The sequence below is a fragment of the Leiobunum rupestre genome, chromosome 5 (genome assembly GCF_980474605.1).
Source record: "Leiobunum rupestre chromosome 5, qqLeiRupe1.1.hap1, whole genome shotgun sequence".
Lineage (NCBI taxonomy): Eukaryota > Metazoa > Arthropoda > Arachnida > Opiliones > Sclerosomatidae > Leiobunum > Leiobunum rupestre.
In genome coordinates, this window is record NC_143388.1 from 62,319,020 (window position 1) to 62,345,971 (window position 26,952).

General features: G+C 32.1%; 1 protein-coding gene across 2 annotated transcripts in view; it reads right to left on the minus strand.

Moving 5' to 3' along the window:
* Positions 1-26,284, minus strand: part of Ctl2 (Choline transporter-like 2) — a 41,208-nt gene extending 14,924 nt beyond the window's left edge. Inside the window, exons 1-15 of one of the 2 annotated variants that reach the window (XM_090174376.1) lie at positions 26,132-26,284; positions 23,345-23,393; positions 22,414-22,487; positions 22,258-22,336; positions 21,686-21,767; positions 18,348-18,461; positions 18,084-18,144; positions 9,838-9,949; positions 9,047-9,130; positions 6,337-6,449; positions 4,937-5,065; positions 3,613-3,712; positions 3,462-3,554; positions 2,258-2,336; positions 434-666 (exon numbers count right to left, since the gene is read on the minus strand). In XM_090174376.1, the coding sequence (XP_090030502.1) occupies positions 434-666; positions 2,258-2,336; positions 3,462-3,554; positions 3,613-3,712; positions 4,937-5,065; positions 6,337-6,449; positions 9,047-9,130; positions 9,838-9,949; positions 18,084-18,144; positions 18,348-18,461; positions 21,686-21,767; positions 22,258-22,336; positions 22,414-22,487; positions 23,345-23,393; positions 26,132-26,171 (1,442 nt within the window). In that variant the 5' untranslated portion in view covers positions 26,172-26,284. Of the gene's footprint in view, positions 1-433; positions 667-2,257; positions 2,337-3,461; positions 3,555-3,612; positions 3,713-4,936; positions 5,066-6,336; positions 6,450-9,046; positions 9,131-9,837; positions 9,950-18,083; positions 18,145-18,347; positions 18,462-21,685; positions 21,768-22,257; positions 22,337-22,413; positions 22,488-23,344; positions 23,394-24,641; positions 24,730-26,131 lie in introns of those variants that run through there. The other variant, XM_090174377.1, reaches the window with a different exon arrangement.
* Between the last annotated feature and the right edge of the window lie 668 nt (positions 26,285-26,952).

Here is a 26,952-nt window from a genome sequence, read left to right on the forward strand (position 1 = left end):
AATCCAAAAAATATACACATTAATCATAATTAAAAATAAGGGTGTAAGAATATTTGGAAAGTTGTGGACACAATGAAACTCAAAACCCTGGGGCGGAATCCCATAAGCTCTCCAAAAACCTTTTTTTTAAAAGCCAACAAATGGCCAAAGTTTAAATTTTTTTTTGTCTTGAAAATTGTTTAAATGGATTGAAAGTGTTAACTTAAAACAAAAATGGGATTTACTAAATTTCAAGTATAGATTTATACAAAACCATTATTTTATCAAAATTAAATTACAATAAGTGTTGGGTTAGTTCGTATGGGGGTTAGTATTAGTTTCATTAAACAATCTTAATTTTAAGTCTAGACGCAACCAAACACTAGTGGGCAATTACATTAGTAAAATATTCCTCCACTCATGATTTAAAATAATTTTAATGAAATTTATTTACCTGAAACACCGACCCATGCTTGAAGCCAAAGCAAATGATGGAATATCTTTATTTTTATTGAAAGCCCAATAATACGATGCAAAGGCACCTGCAAGTGTTATTTGTCCAATTCCAACAACAAAGAACATTGCCCAAAAAAATCCCAAAAGATTGTATATTTGAGCTCCTGCTAAATTTTGATCTGTTTTGTATTCTTTGAATAAACACTTTGAGTCAGGGCTGTCAGGATAGTCCTGTCGAAAAAAGTCATTGCAGTTAACAGAAGTTTTTAATGCAAATGGCGTTTTCTGTCAAAGTTATAAGTTTGGTGCTTCAATAAATTGTTTGAAAAACCCATATTAAGTTTGACGTTTAATTGTTTTATAAGGTTTAAATGAGCTTAAAAGCACACTTTAGCTAGTATTCCCTCTTAATTGATTTGTATCAGCTTTATCTTAATACTAATACCAGGGTATTTTGTGAAGGAGTGGTCCCTTACCAAAATATAAGTTGGCTAAAAACCACTTACAACAACTTGTATTTCAACTTGGTTTTCAGTTTGTATTTGGGACAAATGCCTACTAAAAAATAACTTAAATCGTCTTTATTAATCAACTTATTTCCAACTAAACCAGAATCAACATTTACATTTAACTACTTAAAAGCAACTTAAAAATTATATGTAACTTCCTGACTAATTAAAACCAACTTAAAAATAATATGAAACTTCCTGACTACTAAAAACCAACTAATTACAAACTTAGAAAAAGAAGTATTTTCCTACCAACTGAATAACAACTTATTAACCCTTCAACTAGTAACTTGAAATATGCTGACAACTTGAGCCTACTTAATACCAAGTTAATATCAACTAATAATGTGTATACAAACTAAATATAAACTGAAATCCAACTTATTTTTTGGTAAGGGGTAGAAAGCCCATCATGCCGTACAAATCAACTGCGCTCTACACTAACTAGTGCCAATATTCCTTACATCACTTTAAAAGGGGCCAGGCATGCTGCAATACATATTTTGAAATAGCTTTTAAAGTTTATTCTCAACACTTCTACTGCGGTTTAAGTTCAGTTATGTAATTTATTATATTTGCACCACTTCTAAACAAATATTTCTGATTTTTCAATTAAAAGTCAATGTTTTCACCTAGCTCCACAAGCATGGATTGAACCAGGGCTTCTCTTAATAATTTGGTAAATATGCCATGAATATTGTTATTTTTAAAATAAATAACCAACTGCATTAGGTAGATGTGAGCAAGAGTTCATTTTTTTGTTGAAGCGTAGTTGCAAATTTCATAAAATTGTTGAAAAATTTTGTATTGGTACTTGTATTCCCTTACCAAAAAATAAGTTGGATTTCAGTTTGTATTTAGTTTGTATACACATTATTAGTTGATATTAACTTGGTAATAAGGATTGAAGTGGCTTTCAAGTAGTTAAATGTAAATGTTGATTCTGGTTTGGTTGGAAATAAGTTGATTAATAAAGACGATTTAAGTTATTTTTTAGTAGGCATTTGTCCCAAATACAAACTGAAAACCAAGTTGAAATACAAGTTGTCGTAAGTGGTTTTTAGCCAACTTATTTTTTGGTAAGGGATTATTTTAAAAATTACAAGCAATTTTCTTTGCTTATTAACCAAGTTAAAAACTTTTGGTGTTTATTGTAAGCGTCAACAATTTTCACTTTCATATGTCTAATAAAACATTGGAAAGCTACCAACGATACTTGAATAGTTTAGAAATTTAATTAATACAATTAAAATGATCATGATGGATATTAATATATTTATGATACTGGGATTATTTAGAATTTTTTTACTTACATCTGGATTGCAAGCTACTTTTTCAGTTGGAACCTTATATTCAACTTCAAATTGAGGTCGCCCAGCAGATGCTAGATATCTAATAATATATTAAGACTAAAAATAACATAACAAAAAAATGCATACATAAATTTAAACACGGAACTAACAAAGTCCATTGTCCTTCAACATTATTCGTTAGAAAAATATGCGATAACTAAAAAAACAAGTACCAAAATATTAATTATGAGGGGTATAGTATAAATCTATAATTTAAAGTAATTAATTTAAATTTGCAATGCACTGTCAATGTTCTCTATAGTCTATAGGTAATAGGACTTGGTGTGATTTACAAAATCTCCCTACTCTTTTTAGCCTCGCATAGAGAAGTATTTTTTACCTCCACTCCAATAGTATCCAGTGTCGTAAATAGCGCCCCCGCAGACCCCGCGCCGAGAACTAGGGGCTCCAAAACGTTTATGATTAAAATCAGTGCTATTTAAAAGGGCCCAGAGTTGTTTTTCGCAGGGGGGGGGCGGGGTTCCTAGTTAATCCACTGATAGTATCTTTTTAATTTACAACAAGCACTTAGAGGAAAGAATACTGCTCTGACACACTTTTGGGTCTTAATTATTGCTTATGTTCGGATGTGAAAAAATCCATTTATTTTCCATATTATTTGCCACCTGGATTATTTTTCCAATAAAGATATAGTATTTACTGGAGCAATGTGGCAAATAGTGGACAATATATTTTTCAAGAATTATAATATCAGGGAGACTGATATTCAGAGTGCATTCTAATTTGAAATATTGTTAATTTTTGTTATAGTATGGCAAATTAAAGTATAATGTTACTACTACAAAATAAATATTTCAAAATTGCAATTAAACTATACTTGCTTTTAGCTTTTTAAATACAATATTCCTTAATTATCTACTATTGGACAGTATATTAGCAACTTTTTGCCATATTTTAGACTTCCTTCTTGGACTTATGTGAAAAGGGTGGCCTTTTGGTAAAACTGTTGCAATACTAAACAGTAATTGTTAGTGTAGGGAGCTGTTGGCTCGCATGGCTTGAAGGGCTGGCCACCACCCTCCTATGCATTGTAACCCGGCCACCTGAATTAAGGCTTCAAAAAATGCTTGATGAGCTAGGGTGGTGCCATGGGTATTAGCCTAGCCTAGCTGATTAAAAATAGATTATAACAAAGAAAGGATACAATGCTATTGCTCCCCAGAACACCAACACTACAAACTGGAGCAGATACGGAAAGAGTGGAAAGAAAAGTGAGGACATCATACATCCAACAGCTCTAAAAAAATCCATGTAAATAAATACACAAAATAAAAAAATAAAAACACACCACTTACTTGCTAGCTTCTTTGATTAGAGCAATTGCTAAAACAATTCTTTTACGCAGAAATATAAACATAAGGACCAATATCAACCATATCACTCCAAAAATAATTCCTAAAATATAAAAATTATTTCAGATAAACTGGGAACAAAATTTATGTAATATGGTACTGCATTCTAATATTCCATAATTTAATTACCTCTACCATCTAATGTAAAAGTACTAAAGTAAAGAGGAACTACGTTTGACAAGTGCACCATGCGTTTCTCTTTCAATAAACAATACTTCTACACAACTCACTGCATGAACTAAGGGAAAGCTAGGTAGCGCTGATTTTGATGAGAGTAAAATGAGGATTTTAAACTAAGCTTCTATCTCGAACATAGCCAAATAACCACTTTCTTTATGAAGTCCAAGAAGACAGGATAAAAACCAACAGCCATGAAACGAAAGTGAACTCCCTAAGTCATATAAATTTCGTTCATTCGACTCATAACTGTTTACTTTACTAAACTTATAGAGTCATATAATCTTTGATCATGGATACCAACTATGCACAGAATGGCTGAATTTCATTGTTATTTCAATAAACAATGAAATCATTCAGGTGAGATTCGTATTACTAATAAGCATACTATTAACACTTCAATCTGCATATGTAACTTTGTGACAATATTTTCCTTTAATTATTAGTAATTTGAGACTGTTTCCAATTACATAGTTTCACTTAAATGTTGCGAAATACACATAGCAGGGTTTTTAAATAAAAATGTTCTTCTAGTAAAGTGGTTTTACTGAATATTATCTTCACTTACAGACAATGTAAATTCCCTTACCAAAAAATAAGTTGGATTTCAGTTTGTATTTAGTTTGTATACACATTATTAGTTGATATTGAGTTGGTATTAAGTAGGCTCAAGTTGTCAGCATATTTCAAGTTACTGTTAAAGGGGTAATAAGTTGTTATTCAGTTGGTAGGAAAATACTGCTTTTGCTAAGTTTATAATTAGTTGGTTTTTAGTAGTCAGGAAATTACATTATATTTTTAAGTTGGTTTTAAGATGTTTCCCTAGTAGGATTTAAGTTGCTTTCAAGTAGTTAAATGTAAATGTTGATTCTGGTTTAGTTGGAAATAAGTTGATTAATAAAGAGGATTTAAGTTATTTTTAAGTAGGCATTTGTCCCAAATACAAACTGAAAACCAAGTTGAAATACAAGTTGTCCTAAGTGGTTTTTAGCCAACTAATTTTTTGGTAAGGGATTCTGACTTCTAAGATTCTATATTTCTCAAATACCAAAATGTTTGAGTAATTTTTTAATAAAGGCTTAAAACTCACCAACTACAAGCCAAGTATTTTTAGCTGAAGAATGGGTATTGAGGTTCCTTATAAAATCGTTCGTAAAATCATCAATGGCTTTATTATCAGTTTCCAGGTACCAGTATGTGTATAAACAATAGGCTGACGCTGAAATATTTCAATACGTGTAAGGCAATTTATAAGAAAAAATAGGAAAAAGGAACCATTATGCTAAGTAGCGCTTTCTATTGAACACTGATGAAGATCAATTGGTGTAAGAAAATTGATACTTTTCCTAAGTCCTAAATTTAAACAATTTATGAATCAGTTTAATTATATCTTTGGCATGCATGAATAGGATCCAAACTATTATGAACTGTTCAAATTAAATTGACCTGTTTTAACTAGGGTTGTGTGCTATTAAGTAATCAGTTTATCACTATAAAATGACTTCTGAGTAAAATTTTATTATAATCGACTTTTTTTTCAAAATCAACTCAGCAAGATGAATTTTGAGCTTGAGTAAATTAAAATGATAAAATCATACTGTCATTGGAAGCACTGTAATAATAAGTCATTAAATTAACTATTATTTATATTTTTTGATCATGGAAAACATTTAACATTAGTACCAATTATGGAAAAACATTAAACCAAGAGCTGTAATTTGTTTTAGACCAACAATTACAATAAATCCATTTAATCAGCATGATATAAGCTCAAGAGCAACACAAGTTGCGATGTAGCAGGGAACAGATAATTGGTCCAAATCTTTTAGATAAAAACTGTCTGTGCATGCACCTCTGACGGAGGAGCAGAAATGTCAGGATGGACTAAGATTCGGGATATATATAAGGGATCAATGAAAGGGGTATAGGCCCTTACCAAAAAATAAGTTGGTTTTTAGTTGGTATTCACATTTAAGTTGATATTAAGTTGGTTTTAAGTGGTCAGCATATTTCAGTAAACTAGTTAAGTTGGTAATAAGTTGGTGGGAAAATGCCTTTTTCTTTAAGTTGGTATTTAGTTGGTTTTTAGTCGTCAGAAAATTACATATTATTTTTTAAGTAAGTTTTAAGTTGGCTTTAAGTGGTCTTTATTAAGTAACATTTTAAGTAAGTTTTAAGTTGGCTTTAAGTGGTCTTTATTAAGTAACATTTTAAGTAAGTTTTAAGTTGGCTTTAAGTGGTCTTTATTAAGTAACATTTTAAGTAAGTTTTAAGTTGGTGCTAAGTGGTTTTTAAGTAGGTTTTTAGTTGGTATTTGTCTCAAATACCAACTTAAAACCAACTTAAATAGTTCTTAGACCACTTATTTTTTGGTAACGGGGCGCATGCACAGATGAAGTTTTTATCCATACGATTTATAACTGCAGCGCAACTCGCGTTGCCCTTGTTTCTAATCAAATATATGTGGGATAATGAAATGGAATTATGTACCAAATCCAAGCACGAAAACCACCACTAATATGCTCAGACAAACCATTGGCCCAGCAATCCATCTCATAAGAATGATCCAAACAAATGATATAACCATGGAAACGAGTAAAAACCTTCAAATAGAAAAAAAATTAGTAAAATGCTATTGATATCTTAGTTTTCATTTATCTGTGGCGGTAACTATTTGTTTACGTTTATGAGAACTAGGGTTAACTATAGTGTGACATGAATGTACCAATACTGAAAATAGTCAATAAAATATAACTGCTAGTTAAGAAAAAATTGAACTAAGACAATTCAACAAATATAACTATGCCAATTCAACAGAAGTTGTATTTTTGCTTAATTGGCATTGTACAAATACAACTATGAAAATTTGAAAAATAAGACAATTTGAACAAACATAACTACCAATTTGATAAGAATACATATTTCTATTTCAATGTAAACATTGAAATTGTCAATCTCAATTTGAAACTGTTGTTCAAATGACTATCTAAAAAAGATAAGCAATTAAAACTCCACTGTCATAAATAATTCTTGAATGATATTTAACACCCTATTAGCTTTAAATTATAAACCGTTTCTTAGGAGGGGCAGGTAGTAAAAACCTTCACACTTTGTTTTGAACCAATGTTTCTTTGTTGGTTTTATCACATTGCACATTGATGTATTGGTAATAAATAAGGTGCTTGCTTGCTTTATTCCAGGGAGAGTAGGCGTAGCTTCTCCTTTTTCGATATTATAGGGGGAGGGGCGCTGGCAGAACCTTTCAGGGTACCAGTTTTTAAACCATCTAGGAAAAAGAGGTACTGTATCAGGTACAGGAACGTTAAGATAAATATTCCGTGAACCCTCCAATGCACTACTGCACTCGCTTATTTCGTCATTATAATATTCGTTAGGGAAGCAATTTAGTTTTTCAAATGATATTTCCAGTCTAAACAGTTATCTTTGTAAAGTGGTTGAAGCATATTCTTTTGTCTCCCACCAAAAATGCCAAGCTCTTGGATGAGACTTTCAAACGCATACACTTAAGGTGTCAAATCTCTGTCGCAACCCTCTTCTTACTTTGGTTTGTACTCCGATGGCGGAGATTGAAACAGAAAACTGACTTTAAATTGCTCCAATTGAGCAAATATTTTGGCCCATAAGGCCATTCTGAAATGCTGTACTAAATCTGTCGCAGACCTGATTTCACTTTTTCTCTTCACTGCTGAGCTTCCCATGGACTGGAAGCAAACCATCGCAACACCATTGCCAAAGGTTGGTTGAATGAGTATATGAAAATCTCTATAACCTGTCAGATTATGTGGTAGCTTCCACTGTCACCACCCATCTGAAAACTCAAAAGGGGTTTCAGTGAGGCTATATCATGGAGTCACAACTTTTGCATGTTGATTTTAAGAGTGCTGGTCTTGGAAATGCTGAAGTGAACATTCTCTTTCTTGATTTCAGGCGTTGGATACTATCTCCCGACCAACTTCTTCTTACTAAACTACGTAGCTACAGAGTTCACGGTGATTATTTTTTGCTGGAAGCCTACCATCTTTAAGTACGAGAATTTGACATGGTTTGTCCCATAGTTGAATCTGTATGGTATCCTGTTTCTTCTGGTGTATTACCCCAGCTGCTTTTGCTCTTTACAATCTAGGATAACGACATTAGCTCTGGGGATGTCTTTAGACTCTCTATTTACTCAAACGACATTGATTTGCTTTCATCTGACTGGGAATAAACTTTGTCCTGGAGCTCCAGCTGCAAGCTCAAACTCAATTTTAATAAAAGGTCCTCAGTCTTAATCGCCTTGGTCCAACATTCTTTTTACACATAAACGATCAAAGGGCGGGATAAATACACCACAGAGTTCAAATACCTTGGTTTTATTGTTACTTCAACATTTGTTGGGTTTTCACCTCAGCAGAATAGTTTTCCAGGTGCATAGAGTGCTTGACTTTCTAGATCGGTACCTGCATTAAGGCTTTCGCAGTCCAAACCAAACTGACGCCTATCTTGGAAAATTGCTTCTGGTCGCCACATACGGAGGCCAAAAAGCACCAGATTAAAATGATCCAAAGGAAAGTAGTTTGTTTAGCCAGCATCGCGTGCTTAATTTAAAATGTTAACTGATCAGCTTGTGACTACAAACTTTATTATTGGTCAGCTCTTGTACTGCCTTGTGACTACAAACTTTGTTATTCACAAAGATTATAAAGCACTATCTCCAATCTCAAATGCTATGAAGTTTTGAGCTCTGAATCCACGTGTGTCCATTCTTTGTTTAGAACTCTTTGCCAGACCTCCTGAAATGTCTCCCAATCTGCTCTAAATTCATCCAATTCACCTCACTAGTGTAATAAGAATTGTTTTGGCCAGATTTAAGAAACTTAGAACTTCAGATGGTTCATTAAATATAAAATTAAATTGAATAATAAAAAGTTATAGGACCCACGATGCAAACAAAACATTTCAAAAAAATATTTGTCAAGATTCAGGGATTGACACTTCTTAAGATAAGGAAATAAAAATGAACGTAAATTGAAATACATTAAGCATTTAAGATGAGAAACTTCAGGTGCATGAAAGATTAATAAAAATATCGTCAACCACGCCCCCCCCCCCCCCAACCCTCTGGCTACAGGCCTGTTGTGACTCATGTGGGTTAGTTTGTTTAGTACCTAAGGTGTGATAAGATTGTGTATTAACTTACAAAAGTATCATCCACCAAGAGGCTCTTAAATCTTGAAATATTCTGACACCAATTTCTCTAGCATTCATGAGGTTTGCCAAACCCCTGAAAATAAATATAGAAATGAGAAACATACACAAATTTTTAATACTATATTTTAAATCAATCTGGTAATCACTAAATCCTGATCATAACTACACACCAGTATATACAGGTGTGTAGTTGGTATGATCAGGATTTATATATACATATGATGTTATCGATATTTCCCTTATGGACAGACAAGCATTCATATCTTATAAGCTTCAATCAATAACTTTTTTGTTTTTTCAGCCACCAGGGCAAGTCTCGTTATTTTTTGGGCAGCCATGTAAAAATAGAGGAGGCAGTTCAACCTTGTCTATCAGAAAAGGTACCATGTATTAACAAGTGTAAAAGGAATGAAACCATTTCACTATTGGATATTCCAGTGAGAGCCTAAGCTAAATATTTCATACTTTTACGTAACAATAATAACCAGCTAGGATAATACCCAAGGCCCCACCAGTTAGCAACTTTTAAATGCCATTATTCCAGGTGGCCAGATTATATTGCATAGAAAGGTGGTGGCATGATCTTCATATCACCCAAGAACTGCTTCCTACACTCACAATTTTGTTTTTCACGAGGGTTGAAACCAAAGAGCCTGTCAAATTGATTGAAAACCATTTAACTAATAAAGAACGAACTTGAAACTTCAACACAGGAGAAGTGGTTACATGTTTTAACCTACAAGTTGGGATAAAACGTGGAATAAAATAAGAAATGCTTACTTTCCACCATTTTTTATTCCAACTACAGTGATATTATTTCCATCTTTGTCTTGAGGCACCACCTTATTTAAAACACTTAAAGCGCTTCCAATTGGCAAACACCTTCCAGCAACTGTCAAAAAAGTAGCAAATTGTTTATAGTTGTGACATAACCCTTACCAAAAAATAAGTTGGCTAAAAACCACTTAGGACAATTTGTATTTCAACCTGGTTTTCAGTTTGTATTTGGGACAAATGCCTACTTAAAAATAACTTAAATCCTCTTTATTAATCAACTTATTTCCAACTAAACCAGAATCAACATTTACATTTAACTACTTAAAAGCAACTTAAATCATACTAGGGAAACATCTTAACCAACTTAAAAATATTATGTAATTTCCTGACTACTAAAAACCAACTAATTATAAACTTAGCAAAATTAGTATTTTCCTACCAACTGAATAACAACTTATTAACCCTTTAATAGTCACTTGAAATATGCTGACAACTTGAGCCTACTTAATACCAACTCAAAATCAACTAATAATGTGTATACAAACTGAAATCCAACTTATTTTTTGGTAAGGGAACAACAGGTCTAGGTACTAGCTTACTTACACTTATGAGAATAAATTGCATTTAATGCCTAGTAAAATAATAATTTAAAATCTACTTCAGATAGTAAATTAAACAACCAGTAATTATTTACACAATTGTTACAATTTTTCAAACAAATTAAATAAAACAGGCACAGCATAAAAAAATGAAGAACAAAACCACAAAAACAAAAACATTAACTACTTCCAAAGAATCTGTACACTGTTTACTGGCATATGAAACAGAGCATAATATTCATTACTTTTAAATCAGAAATCCATTAAGTTATCAATTTAGCGGATTTCTACCTCCAAGAGGTTTAAAGAAACCTTAATGGGCTCACATTGTCGAAATAAGTTCAATTCTAAAGTATTACAACCTAGTAAGGTCACTAAGGTGAAGATTGGAGGCATACAATGACATCTTCAAGTATCCTAACAAAGCGAGTCTCGCGTATTTTAAAAAACGATTGTTTCTTTAAGGCAATTCATGATGATAATTGTAAAAGATAATCAGTTTACAAGTTGTTCACTCTGATGTGACATGAACTAAATTATAAGCTTAATATTGACTTAAATGAGATGTTCAAAGGGTTTGAAAGTAACCCTTTTATGAGTGCATGGTTAATTATTCTTTAAAATAGGCTTGTACACCATCAGCCCATCAATTTTCAGTGCATTTCAAACCAAATATGTATCCAGCAAGCAACTGATAAGACTTTTGCCTGGCAGTACCTCTGGGGTTTACTATTATATTCCCGGCTCTCACTTTTTCTCAATCAAAATATAATTTAATATTAATTAATATTAAATTATATGTATTAATACATGTATTATATAATATTAATATATATAATATAATATATAATATAATATATAATATAATATATAATATAATATATAATATAATATATAATTATATAATATATAATATAATATATAATATAATATAATATATAATATTAATAAATACTTAATTTAGTGACAAATTGATGGACCAAGCAGGATATATTTGCATGCAATATTTCTATTCCACTCTGTAGGGTGCAGTTAGTCTCACTGTATCATAACCCTTACCAAAAAATAAGTTGGATTTCAGTTTGTATTTAGTTTGTATACACATTATTAGTTGATATTGAGTTGGTATTAAGTAGGCTCAAGTTGTCAGCATATTTCAAGTTACTATTAAAGGGGTAAAAAGTTGTTATTCAGTTGGTAGGAAAATACTGCTTTTGTTAAGTTTATATATTAGTTGGTTTTTAGTAGTCAGGAAATTACATATTTTTAAGTTGGTTTTTAGATGTTTCCCTAGTAGGATTTAAGTTGCTTTTAAGTAGTTAAATGTAAATGTTGATTCTGGTTTAGTTGGAAATAAGTTGATTAATAAAGAGGATTTAAGTTATTTTTAAGTAGGCATTTGTCCCAAATACAAACTGAAAACCAAGTTGAAATACAAGTTGTCCTAAGTGGTTTTTAGCCAACTTATTTTTTGGTAAGGGAATCTAATTAGTCAATGCATTTTTCTTTAGACAGATAATGACTAACCATTGGAAAATATTATAGACTGCTATATATATATAGATTGAAAAGGAAACATACTATTACGCTCCAAATTTTTAAAAACATACTGGTGCTACCAAAACTGTACCCTTGGAACTGAACTAACCAATCTCTCAAATTCATATCCCTTCTTAACCAGAATGAATAACACACAGTTGGCTTCATACCACGGTTTTTCTTATAAGAATTGAGCTTTTTCCCAAAATAATGTAAACAATTCGCACGATGGAATACGTTGGTTATGATTAAAAACCATGCTTACTTTGTTAACATCATACAAAATAAAACATACTGGTGCTACCAAAACTCAAAACAAAATTAATTACAAGAAAAAATACAAATATTACAATTAATAGCTACTGTTACAATTAACTTCAAATAAAAAACTTACAAACCTCTTCCCATTAGCGTACACTAAATTAGAATAGGGGTAAAAAACGATGTAATCCCTTACCAAAAAATAAGTTGGCTAAAAACCACTTAGGACAACTTGGTTTTCAACTTGGTTTTCAGTTTGTATTTGGGACAAATGCCTACTTAAAAATAACTTAAATCCTCTTAAATAATCAACTTATTTCCAACTAAACCAGAATCAACATTTACATTTAACTACTTAAAAGAAACTTAAATCCTACTAGGGAAACATCTAAAAACCAACTTAAAAATATTATGTAATTTCCTGACTACTAAAAACCAACTAATTATAAACTTAGCAAAAGCAGTATTTTCCTACCAACTGAATAACAACTTATTACCCTTTAATAGTAACTTGAAATATGCTGACAACTTGAGCCTACTTATTACCAACTCAATATCAACTAATAATGTGTATACGAACTAAATACAAACTGAAATCCAACTTATTTTTTGGTAAGGGATATTTTAAAATAAAGAACATATTTTCATAGTAATAAACAAAAAATATATTTACTACTAAATTAGTCTGTAAAGATCAACCCAATTCAGAATGAACTAAAAGCAGGGTTGGCACTTTTTTAAATTTAAACCAGATTTTTATACAATTAATGGCTCTTTTCCTGTATAATTAACGGTTTTTTATTTTTATCAGATAGCTAACCTTGAATTAAATGAAATCAATAAAAAGCTTTTATTATTATTATTAGTAGTAGGCTCAGATTTTTTATGAATTTAAACTTTTTTAAGAAACAATTTTTTGCCATTTTTTAATATTCCTGCATTGAAATACTTTGTGTGATTTAAATCATTGAAAATCACTTGCCTTAAATCAAATTGATTTAAATCAGTCAACCCTGCTAAAAGCAATATTTTATTGTAATATACAGTGCAGAACAATCAAATTAGTGAAACTGGCAGTGCTCCACTTTTAAGAACATTGGTCAACATTACTGGATGATTTAGTAGAAAATATTCCAAAGTTGCACAGCAGGTCATCACAACTCAAAATTGTGCAATTTTGGGAAAAATTTAGATAAATTAAGATTATCTAGAAAAACATTTGGCAAAGATTTAAAATTTATCATTCCCTTTGTACTGTAATGAACCAAATCTCATTATATCTAAAATTATACCCAAACTCACTACTGAGCTCCCCTTGACATTGCAAATCACAATATTAACTAGGAATATGAATGACCCGCTGAGGCCTTACCCTTACCAAAAAATAAGTTGGATTTCAGTTTGTATTTAGTTTGTATACACATTATTAGTTGATATTGAGTTGGTAATAAGTAGGCTCAAGTTTTCAGCATATTTCAAGTTACTATTAAAGGGGTAATAAGTTGTTATTCAGTTGGTAGGAAAATACTGCTTTTGCTAAGTTTATAATTAGTTGGTTTTTAGTAGTCAGGAAATTACATAATATTTTTAAGTTGGTTTTTAGATGTTTCCCTAGTAGGATTTAAGTTGCTTTTAAGTAGTTAAATGTAAATGTTGATTCTGGTTTAGTTGGAAATAAGTTGATTAAAAAAGAGGATTTAAGTTATTTTTAAGTAGGCATTTGTCCCAAATACAAACTGAAAACCAAGTTGAAATACAAGTTGTCCTAAGTGGTTTTTAGCCAACTTATTTTTTGGTAAGGGTATCCTGGAATGGAAAACTGTATTCCCCTAATACGGGCTTCCCATCGCACCTGATAGACGTTCAAAATAAGAAGTAGTAATGGGTTTTTCTTTGGTTTAGTAGTGGAAACTGATTTTAATTAGTGGGGGAAGCTGAATGTTTGGTTTTAGTAGCAAAATATTGTAATATTCAACTTTATCCAATCGTGTTGGCGCCATCTGTTTCTATAAGCAGACACTTTTACAAAATATTATATTAAGGTTTAGCTTTCCACCCTTACCAAAAAATAAGTTGGATTTCAGTTTGTATTTAGTTTGTATACACATTATTAGTTGATATTGAGTTGGTATTAAGTAGGCTCAAGTTGTCAGCATATTTCAAGTTACTATTAAAGGGGTAATAAGTTGTTATTCAGTTGGTAGGAAAATACTGCTTTTGCTAAGTTTATAATTAGTTGGTTTTTAGTAGTCAGGAAATTACATAATATTTTTAAGTTGGTTTTTAGATGCTTCCCTAGTAGGATTTAAGTTGCTTTTAAGTAGTTAAGTGTAAATGTTGATTCTGGTTTAGTTGGAAATAAGTTGATTAATAAAGAGGATTTAAGTTATTTTTAAGTAGGCATTTGTCCCAAATACAAACTGAAAACCAAGTTGAAAAACAAGTTGTCCTAAGTGGTTTTTAGCCGCAACTTATTTTTTTGGTAAGGGCAAAAACACGATAGACAGCGCCAACACGATTTGATTAAGTTCATTTACTACTCAGCAAATACTGTTCCGCTGCTGTTGGGCTGCCTTCTACCACACTATCTCCAAAGTTTAACTTCTGTATCGAGGCAGATATATCTCATTGGGGGGGAAACACGTGTTTTGGGGTACGAACAGACTTTTCGGGGGCAAGAGAAGGTATCACTTGCGAAACACTAATGCCGTCTATTGGCAAATTTTGGAACTATTATAAATAAAATAGTGTCTGCTCTTGAGAAATATTCAAACATTTTATTTCATGGTTTTTAATAAAGGTATAAAGTGTTTATTTAATTAATTACTGCTTTTCAAATCGCCAATAGAGCTTTATAAATTGCACGATGGCTCGTTTTAAAGACACGTGGAGATTCGGTGGTCATGTGACATTTTATTTGCCCCTTAAGTCAAAGCCAGTGCCGCCTTATGAGAGAATCGTGAATTAATCCCATCTCTAGTTGCTACGGAACGTAATCAGGAAATGAAAAGCGGCCGAGAAGTGTCCTACAGTAATTCATCCGTGTCGCTACTCTTCCCTTAAACTGCGCATGTGAGAGAGATAGGGTTGCCAATGGTGGATGGTTACCCTTACCAAAAAATTAGTTGGATTTCAGTTTGTATTTAGTTTGTATACACATTATTAGTTGATATTGAGTTGGTATTAAGTAGGCTCAAGTTGTCAGCATATTTCAAGTTACTATTAAAGGGGTAATAAGTTGTTATTCAGTTGGTAGGAAAATACTGCTTTTGCTAAGTTTATAATTAGTTGGTTTTTAGTAGTCAGGAAATTACATAATATTTTTAAGTTGGTTAAGATGTTTCCCTAGTAGGATTTAAGTTGCTTTTAAGTAGTTAAATGTAAATGTTGATTCTGATTTAGTTGGAAATAAGTTGATTAAAAAAGAGGATTTAAGTTATTTTTAAGTAGGCATTTGTCCCAAATACAAACTGAAAACCAAGTTGAAATACAAGTTGTCCTAAGTGGTTTTTAGCCAACTTATTTTTTGGTAAGGGTATCCTGGAATGGAAAACTGTATTCCCCTAATACGGGCTTCCCATCGCACCTGCTAGACGTTCAAAATAAGAAGTAGTAATGGGTTTTTCTTTGGTTTAGTAGTGGAAACTGATTTTAATTAGTGGGGGAAGCTGAATGTTTGGTTTTAGTAGCAAAATATTGTAATATTCAACTTTATCCAATCGTGTTGGCGCCATCTGTTTCTATAAGCAGACACTTTTACAAAATATTATATTAAGGTTTAGCTTTCCACCCTTACCAAAAAATAAGTTGGATTTCAGTTTGTATTTAGTTTGTATACACATTATTAGTTGATATTAAGTAGGCTCAAGTTGTCAGCATATTTCAAGTTACTATTAAAGGGGTAATAAGTTGTTATTCAGTTGGTAGGAAAATACTGCTTTTGCTAAGTTTATAATTAGTTGGTTTTTAGTAAGGAAATTACATAATATTTTTAAGTTGGTTTTTAGATGTTTCCCTAGTAGGATTTAAGTTGCTTTTAAGTAGTTAAATGTAAATGTTGATTCTGGTTTAGCATGAATATATCTAGCTATGAATATACAATAGCAATAGCCTCTCTAACCTCCCGCTCAAATTTGGGTTGGGCTTATCTAGTCACGTGATCAATCACATCTGCTCCGACCGAGTGAGGAGCATGCCGTCATTTCCTTCAGTCTCCTGATTGGCTGAAAACGCCTCACCGGTCTCGAAAGTTGCCACCCAAATCAAATCGACATGATAGAAGGGCTATATCGTAGGGTTGGATATTCATAGCTAGATATATTCATGGGTTTAGTTGGAAATAAGTTGATATTTGTCCCAAATACAAACTGAAAACCAAGTTGAAATACAAGTTGTCCTAAGTGGATTTAGCCCACTTATTTTTTGGTAAGGGTATTTCCGCGAAATTGAATCACGTGAAAATATATGTGAACCTAGCTATTTCGTTTTTATTCAACTTACTGATTGTACATATGAACCGTGAATATAGTTTTAGCATTTTTCAGCGTGCAGGTAGAAAAAAAAGTAATATCTTAGTAGGTTATACATTATTTTGCCAGCTTTTGAAGATGAGTTGGGGGAGATACGTCCTACTTTTGGGGTTGGTTTCATAACATTTTGGAGGGGCCAATTTGGAATTTAAGGGTGCCATAGCTCCCCCAAATAGGGTCTGGCGATGCCACTCGATCACTACTCTAAAGAGATAAAGTAAATGTTTAATAATAATTTTTTAATAATAAAACCTAAGAAAAACTATCAAAAAATAAATCGGATCCAGCTCCTTTATAACTGGAGCCGGATCTGAAGCTGATTTTATTACAAAGGAGCCGGAGCCGGAGCCGATATAACCTGGAGCCAGAGCCTGAGCCGTGCGGAGCACCAGTGTGAATATTGAAAGTTTTAATTTAAAAAGCTCTTACATAAAATCTAGCTAAAATTAAGAATATATTTAATGCGCATTGACTTATGATTTTCAACACGTTCATAGGTTGCATGTTATAAATTTTTTTCTCATATATATCACAGCCAACAAATTTAATTTTAAAATTCAGGCTTTATCAGGACACAGTAAGTCCTAGATATTGCCAAAATTTCATAAAAATTTTAACTTTTAATATGCCTCAGCAGAAACTAACAAACATTAAACCATTTAAGTTCCTGATATGAAAGCTTTGTTACAATAAAAAATTTGTGAATATTATATGTCAGTCAGGGTTTTTTAAAAACCCAGACCCATTGGGTTTTATTGGGTTTTTTTGGGTTTTATTAAGATTTAGGCTAACAAGTTAGCATTAGAAAAATTGATGTATTAAAATTTAAGACATTTCTAGTAAAATCTATGAACCATATCTAAAATTTTTGAATAAACATGTACTATAATTTCAACCCCTTCTCGACCCCCTTTAGGTATTTAACATAGTTTAAACCCCTCCCTTGAAGAATTTCTGGCTACGCCACTGTTATATGTGTAAAAGCAAACTTAATTTAAAATACTGGAGCTGGTTTCCCTTTCTGCCATTTAATCTCTACACACCAGCTTCTGCTATAGAAATTTAAAACCATGTCTATCAAATGATGGCAGACTTGAACCAAATTTAAAAAAAATTTGGGTCCTCACAACGGGCTAGAGCTACATCAATGGATTCTTGGTACAAAACCATGGACCTATGCAACTTGACAGAAAATATATATAACTTTACATTCCACGGTTTGAAATAAATTATTTTAGAAAATGCACTAAACCGAATCATAAAAACATTTGTACACAAAAAGTTACTACAAAAAATATCATCACTTTCCAAAATGACTTACCTACAGTACTGTTCAAATAATATGCAGCACAGTCTTCATCCTTCACCAACTCTTTTGCAGTCTACAATAGAAAAAAAATGGTCTTCTTATAAAATAAAATAATAATACACTGATCAAATTGCAAAATAGGAAAAGATTTAAAGTCTGTTAAAAGGGTTTTCCTCCAAGTACTTCAATTTCCCTTTCTAGACAAAGATTTACAGTAGGCATATAGGATGCATTACAATCATTGATAATCCTCAAAAATGGTATAGTTACACTTACTTTAATAGAAAGATTAATGTTGTCCTTGCATATCAGTTCATTTTTTAACTCTGAGTCGCTGATTAAAGAGGTATAAATAGAAAACGTTTTACTTGGACATTTTTCGACACAAACCTAAAAACAAATTAATGGGTCATCATTAGTTTTTAGGGATGCAACGATTCCACTTTTTTCGGACTATCTCGGTTCCGGATCCGGTTCCGGTTCGTAAATTTCGGCTTTATCAGTTCCAGTTACGGTTCCCGGTTCTTAAAATTTTAATTTATCGGTTCCGGTTTCGGTTCTCAAAATTTAGAACCATTCGGTTCCGGTTCCTATACGGTTCCAGTGTGTTTAGTAATATGAAAGTTAAATACACAGGCAATTCAAATTAAGTTAAAGAGAAATAAAATAGACCACATTTATTTATTTAGAATATAAAATTGGTTTTTGATAAATTATATTTAAAAAATTGTAGCTTTCTCAATGGGTCCGGGGTCCTCCCGCGAAACTGTTTTTGGGGTCCCTCTAGAGTTAGGGCTAACATGTTTGTATCTATCGCCTTCTACAATTAGATTTAACACGTACTTGCGTGTTAAATATATAAAACACTTAAAATGGATTTAAACCCTAAGTGAAACGATTAAGATAAATCACGGCAATCAGCGTCTGGAGCATTAAAAACAAAGGTTCTGGTAGAACTTGCAGATCTGGAGTTCAGACTCCCAAGTCCAACCAGAATCACGATCTAGATGACTTAATGTAAAATAATTAAAAAAATTATTTTATATTACTATTCTCTCGTAGGGAACTCATGTAAGCGCGTTATTTTTTTATTCAATAAAGTGGGGTAAAGATGAAATCTTCTGTTTGAAAATTCGCACGGTTTCATCGTTTCAAGATGGAGGGGGGGGGGGCGCTGCCAGGGCGTTATTTACGCCACTGGCTTCTCCGCTGTTTCTCCTCTAAGTCGGTTGCGTAGGGGATCAAAAATTAATAATAATAATAATAATAATAATAATAATCAGCTAGGCTAATACCCAAGGCACCACCTTAGGCCTAAGTCATCATGCGACTTTTGAAGCCCTTAATTCAGGTGGCCGGGTTACAATGCGTAGGAGGGTGGTGGCAAGCCCTGCATGCCACAAGATCGAGCCAACAGCTCACTACACTAACTATTACCGTTAACCTAGACAAGTTTTTATGGAAGGGGAAACCGAAGAACTCGGGGAAAACCCCTTAAACCAGTGGGGAGAGAACTTGCAAACTCAACGCAGAAGGAGTTGTTCCGAGTTTTCACCCAGTGCCACAAGTTGGGATCGAACCCGGCTCCTCTTGCTGCGAGGCGAAAGTGCTAACCACTCCACCACCCCACCGTTGAATTATGCTTGCCCATTGCCCAACTAAATAATTGCTCAGAAGTCACACTAGTATAGCAGTAGACGACGTATATTTGTTGTGGCCTTTGCTCCATTTGTGCAATTGTGTCAAGTTGTCCGACTGAAGAAAATAAAACTAAAACTATCGCGGATTTCCGGATTATGCCAGTTTTGAAAGCAAACATTTGGAGGACGAGCCCATTTCCAATTGAGAATACGTAAAGGTGTGTCAGTTGACAGTTACGTAGAAACCCACTGTACCACATAAGAGTTATCTGAGATAGGATAAAGATGAGATTATATGAAAAACTAACAGTAAATTAGGAAGTTTAATTACTAAATTTCAACATGCACTAAATGTTGGTAAATGAAGTTATAGAACCGTTTAAACACCGTTTAAAACAATGAAAAACTCGGTTCCGGTTCCGGTTATCATTTTTTTTACAAATATCGGTTCCAGTTTCGGATACGGTTATCAAATTTTTATATTATCAGTTCCGGTTGCGGATAAGGTTATCAAATTTTTATATTATCGGTTCCGGTTCCTAGAATTTACTCGGTTCTTCTCGGTTCCGGTTATCCGTTGCATCCTTATTAGTTATTATACCAAATTGGCCAAATAGGCCCGTGCAATTAGTTTTATACAGGGAATTTTAGGTAAAAGCTGGATTTTGGCATATAAATAGAAATTACCGTAAAAAACTCAAAGTCCCAAGCTGAATGCTGCTTGCGTTCTAAGATGGCAGCCATTTAAAATGGTCGACATGCGATTTACTTTATTGCCTATAACTTCTGTTCTAATTGTTGGAATGATTCGTTCTATACATCAATAGAAAGCTACAGTTTTGCACTATGTTTCGTTTAAAATAATATTATTAGATATCTGTAGCCATTTTTTAATTTACACGGATTTGAAATTGAGCAACCCACTTTTCTTTTGAGAAATTTTGAATTTTATTCAAAACCCACAAAAATTAAAATATTCTGGTCCATTGACAAATATTATTCAAAACCCACAAAAATTAAAGCATTCTGTTCCATTGACAAATATAATTAAAAATTATATTTCCTTCGAGATATTGTGGAAGAAAATTTAACTAACAGGAGGGAAGATATTTGAAATTTAATTTTTCGAAATTTCCAAAACAAGTTGGTCAAGACCAAAATAAATAAAGCCAGTTGATATATTAATTAGCTAATTAATCCTCCTAGAGATACCAATGACAAAAAAAGTGCAAAAATTTATACTTTTATGTTAAGTCTTTAGCATTCAAGTTCGCGTCGTCGCCATTTTACAATATGGAAGATAATTTACTTATACATATATTTTGGCAATGAAAGTCGCTAAAAATACAATTTCAGCGGCAGAGTCACAATGTTCTCTAGGTCACAATGCTAGATGGCAAAGCTTGATTAGAAAGAATTATACCAAATCGTCTGAACATAGACAAGTATGGCTTTCCCAAAATTGGTGGATGAGGAATCGATGAAGCTCTCATAATTAAAAAACACTCCTATCATAAAGAAAACCTTTGATTGCAGTTATGCTGAATGTGAAAAATAATAATTTAAAGTAAACTAAAATTATTATAAATGAAAGCTATATTCATACTAGCAAGTAATGATGATATGGAGTATATACTGAAAGGAAACAAGCTACAGAATGATATTGGCAAATTTAAACCACTCTTTTCAAACAGATTTCACCTCGAAATGTAAAGCGCGTGTAAAAATTGGGCTTACATCACAACCTAAGAATTGATCCGTTCTTATTGCATTCAAAATTGAATTCAAGTCTTTCGATGTAATTAATTTGTATTAGTTTAGCCAAAGTTAGTAATTGGGAAAATGGTAAATTAAAATCTTAAAATGAAGTAGATTTATGATAACTTGAGAAAACACAAAATTATTGTCATAATATTTCAAAAACCTAATTAAAAGATGTGGTTCGGAAAAGTACGTTAGAAAAAATATATTTACCTGTGGAGTTGAGCACCCTGTTATAACTGTTTTGGCGTTAAAGCACTTGGTCAAATCAAAGAAAAATAGATATGGTTTGTTCCTGTAATCATTGTTTTATTTTCAGAAAAGGACATGAATTAATTGTATAGGATACTATAGAAGTAATTCAGACCACTTTTATTGTGCACAGGGCCATCACCAAAAATATGAACAGAAGTATAAAAATATTTTAAGCTGAGGGTGCTTTTATTTATTTAATAGGTATTATACAGTTCTAGTGAGTGCCCTGTATACAACAAGACTAAATCCAAAGCTATCACCACCTAGCTGATTGAGTTGTGAAAATACCCACAAGTACCTACCACAATATTTGAGATTAGAAAGGGAGGGATGTAACCATACTATGCTAATTTCAATAAATCTGTTTCAATTATTTCACAAAAGTTCTGGAAATACTATAGTTGTCATTAAAAAGCAATAAACAAAATAAACCACCTCGAATGAACCATCATTCACATACAATTACCTGATATTAAGCCTAATACCACAAAAAAACTACTATTAAAGTACTAACACTGAAAATTTCTTACGTGAAATTTCCCTTTCCACAGATATGTCCTTTGCTATCGGTTGGATGGATCAATAGTTCCGGATTTCCCTCTCGAAAAGCTATATAAATAAAAGAAATATTTTTTCTTATTATATATATCTATAGCAGTATGCAATCTACAGAAAAATAATCTCACCAAAAAAAGCCACAACTGCCCATCCAGCTAAAAATGCCACAAATAAAAACAAGCATAATATATCTGTACATGATCTGAAAAGAGAAGGTTAGGTAAATTTCAAAATTTACTTTCTGAAAGCCAAATATTATGGGCAATGTGGACAAATTGTAAGGTTAGTTTTGTTTGTTCTACATTGAGTTAGAAATGAACATGATTTTTCTCGCTACCAGCAAAATTAATAAAAATTCTGAGGGAGTATAAAATTCAGTGAGTTCTTAAAATTAGTCTAGCGCAAAAGTACCATCATGTCCAATTGCTATAAAATTAAAGAGCCCGTCGAAATTATTAAAGATGGCTCTACTTGTGGTATTACAAAATAGCTTTACACTATTGAAACTGGCAAATTGATACCTAGATATTTAAATGTATTAAAATCCGTCAAAATAATATAATTTGTATACGTAACTTTTAAACTGTACAGCCTAACTATAATTGAAATATTACGATATTAACACTTCAAATTAATTGATTAATTAATTATTAATTAATTTAATAGTTATAGATCTTGATATGCCAAAATAATAGTAACAATAATTATACTTCACGCATTTGACAATGTACCACAATTTTAAATTGTTCAATTACAAGTTTTTATTGTGTTTTGTGTTTAGTAAATTTTGCTACTCTTTTCCCCTCCCGTAAGATTTCAGAAATATTTACTTTCTAGGCCTTTTAAACCAAATAGTCCAACACATAATCTTTTATAATCCAATTTTTTGTTCATAACAAATATTCATCAATTCGAAAAAAAATTGTTTTGAAAAACTGAATTTTCGAATAATTTAATTTGGGATACGAATAATAACAGTTTTTCGATTTTAGAGTTGGGAATACTATTTGAATAGGTTTTGAAAATTCACTACTCGCACACCCTTAATTTTATAGTTACCTGTTTTTAATTGGTCCCTTGAATTCCGGATCAAATTGAAATGGTTCACCTAAAAATACACAAATTTATGCATTAACTTTTAAACTGTAAGCAAAATAATTAAATATTGCATTTATTTCTATGTACAAACAAGCAAGTACTAACAAGTGGGGGTTTTTTTTTTTTTCATATTTACATTAACAGGATTTGAAATTAAAAACTATATTTCAGCTAACAAGGACTAGCTAGTAGTTTATTGTTATCAGCAAAATGGCATTGATGGCAGAAATACTAGTGAAAACACATTTTATTCAACTTCTGATTTTATAATTCGCCATTTTGCTGCAACTTGATTTTACGTAATTGGCCTTAATCACTACTAGAATTTGTTAAAACTTGGTGGGAAGATATTTAATTTGTAGATCCACAATAAATATGGAACTATATGCTACCATGGACTAATTAATGTATACACAGGGACGGTCCGCATAGGAAATTTAGCGGCTAGCGATTGCTAAATGTGCCCTCGAGCGGCGATTGTGCGAACTAACGACAAACTGAGTCAAGGGGGATGGAAACGGGAGGAAAGGTTTAAGGGTACAAAAAAAAGCAGTCGCCTTGCCGGCGATGTTGTAAGCTCCACGTGCGTTTGGTTAATGAATTCATTTATATCAACAATTAAATTGATTGATATTAATTTTTCGGCCCATACATTCGAGACCTTATTCTCAATTTCTCCAGACAAAAAGAAAATTAAAAAAGTGGATTTAAGTGATTCCGATAATGGTAAATCAAAGATTTTTTTGGACAGGAAAGGTATAAAGAAATCTTTATGACAATACTTCGAATCACTTTTACACGAAGGGTAAACACACAGCTTTTTCCTCATAATTAATTTGTAAAACTACTTAAATAAATTAAAGCTCTTAAATCATACACCTTATTCAAATGAACGAAAAAAACAGTTTGTTTTTCAAATCATAAGCAGACGCCAACATCGATAGACTCCAAGCAGATAGAGGGCAGCATCGTTTTTCCGTTTGATGACGTTTTGACTCGGCTAACTTTGCTTAAGGGGGGAGGAAAAGAGGGAACAGCATTAAGAAGACTTAGTTGCCGATTTTATGAGAGAGTGGCGTTGTGCGGACCGTCCCTGTGTATACATTAATTAGTCCATGATGCTACAGTTAATAGTAGAAATAGAGAAAACCGTAACCTCCTGTATTTTAGAGAAACAATTTTACAGTGAAAAAAACTAAGTTAAACGAAAAAAATATACTTAAAAAGTGTATGACCAGAAACAAAATAAAATAAATACCTCCACCTTGTAATTTAGACTCTTTAGATTTCATTATTTATTAGAAAAGTCGATATTGGCATGGTAAAAAAACAACCTATAACAATTGCTGTTCAATAAATGAACAGAAAAAGAATGACTAATCTTACATAGAATTATTACAATAATAGAGACAAGTATAATAAAGATAAAAGATAAAATCATTGGAGCTTAATCTCATCAGTTCTTATCTAAATGTCGGCAAAACATTATAAGGCTAGCTATACTGGTACCTTAAACAAATCCAGTAGCTTTTATACAAGGAATAAGAATTGAGAAATGCGATAACATAAAATTTTTTTAGAAGTATTATTTCAATCTTATACGCAATAGACAATCTCGGAACTAAAAGAGATTTGATGAATTTAAAATTGAGTGTTCTACTGGCAAATTACATCAACAGGTCTCTACTGGTCATAAGTTATCTAGTGGTATTACAAATAATATGGAAGTGAAGTAACAAAATTTAATTTAAGTAATATTGAATTTTCAAGATAAAAATGGTAATCAGAAATAGAAGGTATATAAAATAGAGAATAAATACAGGAAAGTGAAGTAACAAAATTTCATTTAAGTAATATTGAATTTTCAAGATAAAAATGGTAATCAGAAATAGAAGGTATATAAAATAGAGAATAAATACAGGAGAAACAGTACGTGAGACAAAAAATTTACTGACAAATTTAGTGCCTGTTCTACTTATGAATTTTTAAAAAAAATCAATTCGAAAAAACAAATTTTTAAAAGTATCCCAATTAAAAAGTAGAGCATTTTTCCATACAATGATCAATAACTTTTGTTTTGATTTAAAATATTCCATGTATAACAATGGGTCCTTATTAGATTTTGTCACAAAATCCCTATTTTAGTTTTATTTAAAGATAACTGATACCCTGTAATATATTTTAAGGGTTCTATGAAACTTCATTTGGCGGTGTAAAAATAATGGGCCACAGGAAAAACAGTTTCTTAATTAAAATAAAAATACCTTGAAAATATGAGTTTACTCTTTAATTAAATTATAAATATGGTATCAGTTTGTGTTTAATAGTTAATCCTCCAAAAAAAATATTTTGTTCATGATACCCTTTATTTCAAAATTAAGATTTTTCAAATGTACATTATACCCTATACTTTGGTAGATATCTACAAGAACTATTTTATGTCTGGTAACTAACTCTCAGGGGTCCTGGCTCTCTCCATAAAAGAGGACTTGATACTGCCCACTCATGAGACATTGAGCAGCAATTTAGAGGCTCAAATCATATAATTAAAGATAAACGTTTTTCTATAGAAATTTTAAAAACTAACCCATCTAGAGGATATGCCTAGGGAATGCTTTCAAAGTACTTTCTACGCAATGACTAAGAACTATGGGCAATATCCTCTCTCAATTTACAAATAACAGGAGTGAGTCAGAGCATACTAATTTGTTAAACAACAAAATCATTCATTAAAGGGTCTCTTCCTACCATATTTGTTATCAACAAATTCGTCTGCAACACTGGTCATTTAAGCAATTTGTATGTGAAAAAAAGTATTTCGTTAAATCATTTCCCTTTGGTTAGGAAAAGAAAATGTGCATTTATAACTTCAGACGTTATTATTTATGCAATTCATTCAAACTTAAACAATAAGTTGTAGTCCTTGAGAAGCCCGCTACCAAATAAATCAGACTAAGGATAGTAAGGAATTTGAACATTTAAAAATCGTCTGCTTACACGGTGTTTCAACCAGGCTCGGAAATAAGCGGGTAACATCAAATGCCAGTTCGGCCCTTTAATGTAACAACAGTTCCTACTTTCCATTTGTAAAAAATCGCCTAGTAAACCCATAGAAATCTCATAGGTAACTAGAATGCTGCCGTGTAACTGGCAAATGACCCAAATGCCGTGGCAGACGAAGCCAGATCTCAGCCAATCAGAGCTCAAAGAGCGGTTCTGCCAAGAATTTAATGTCACCGGAGAGAATGACGTCTCCTATCTCCCGCTATAGTAACGGAACCAAGGAGGATTATTATCCTCCTTAGCGGAACCACTCTACGGCCTCTCATTGGCTGAAGGTTCAAGGCGAACTGGCGTCAAGCTCGGCCGTAGGCGGCAGCATTCTAGTTACCTATGAGATTTCTATGAGTAAACCAAAGTAATTTGTAAACCTAAACTTTCAAAAATAAAACAGTATTCATATAGTAGCCTAATCTAACCTTAGCCTAAATCTAACTAGTCATAGCCATAAATTTCATATACCCCGGGAAAAGAAACAAGTTTCTTTTAATGTCAGATAAGTACTAAGA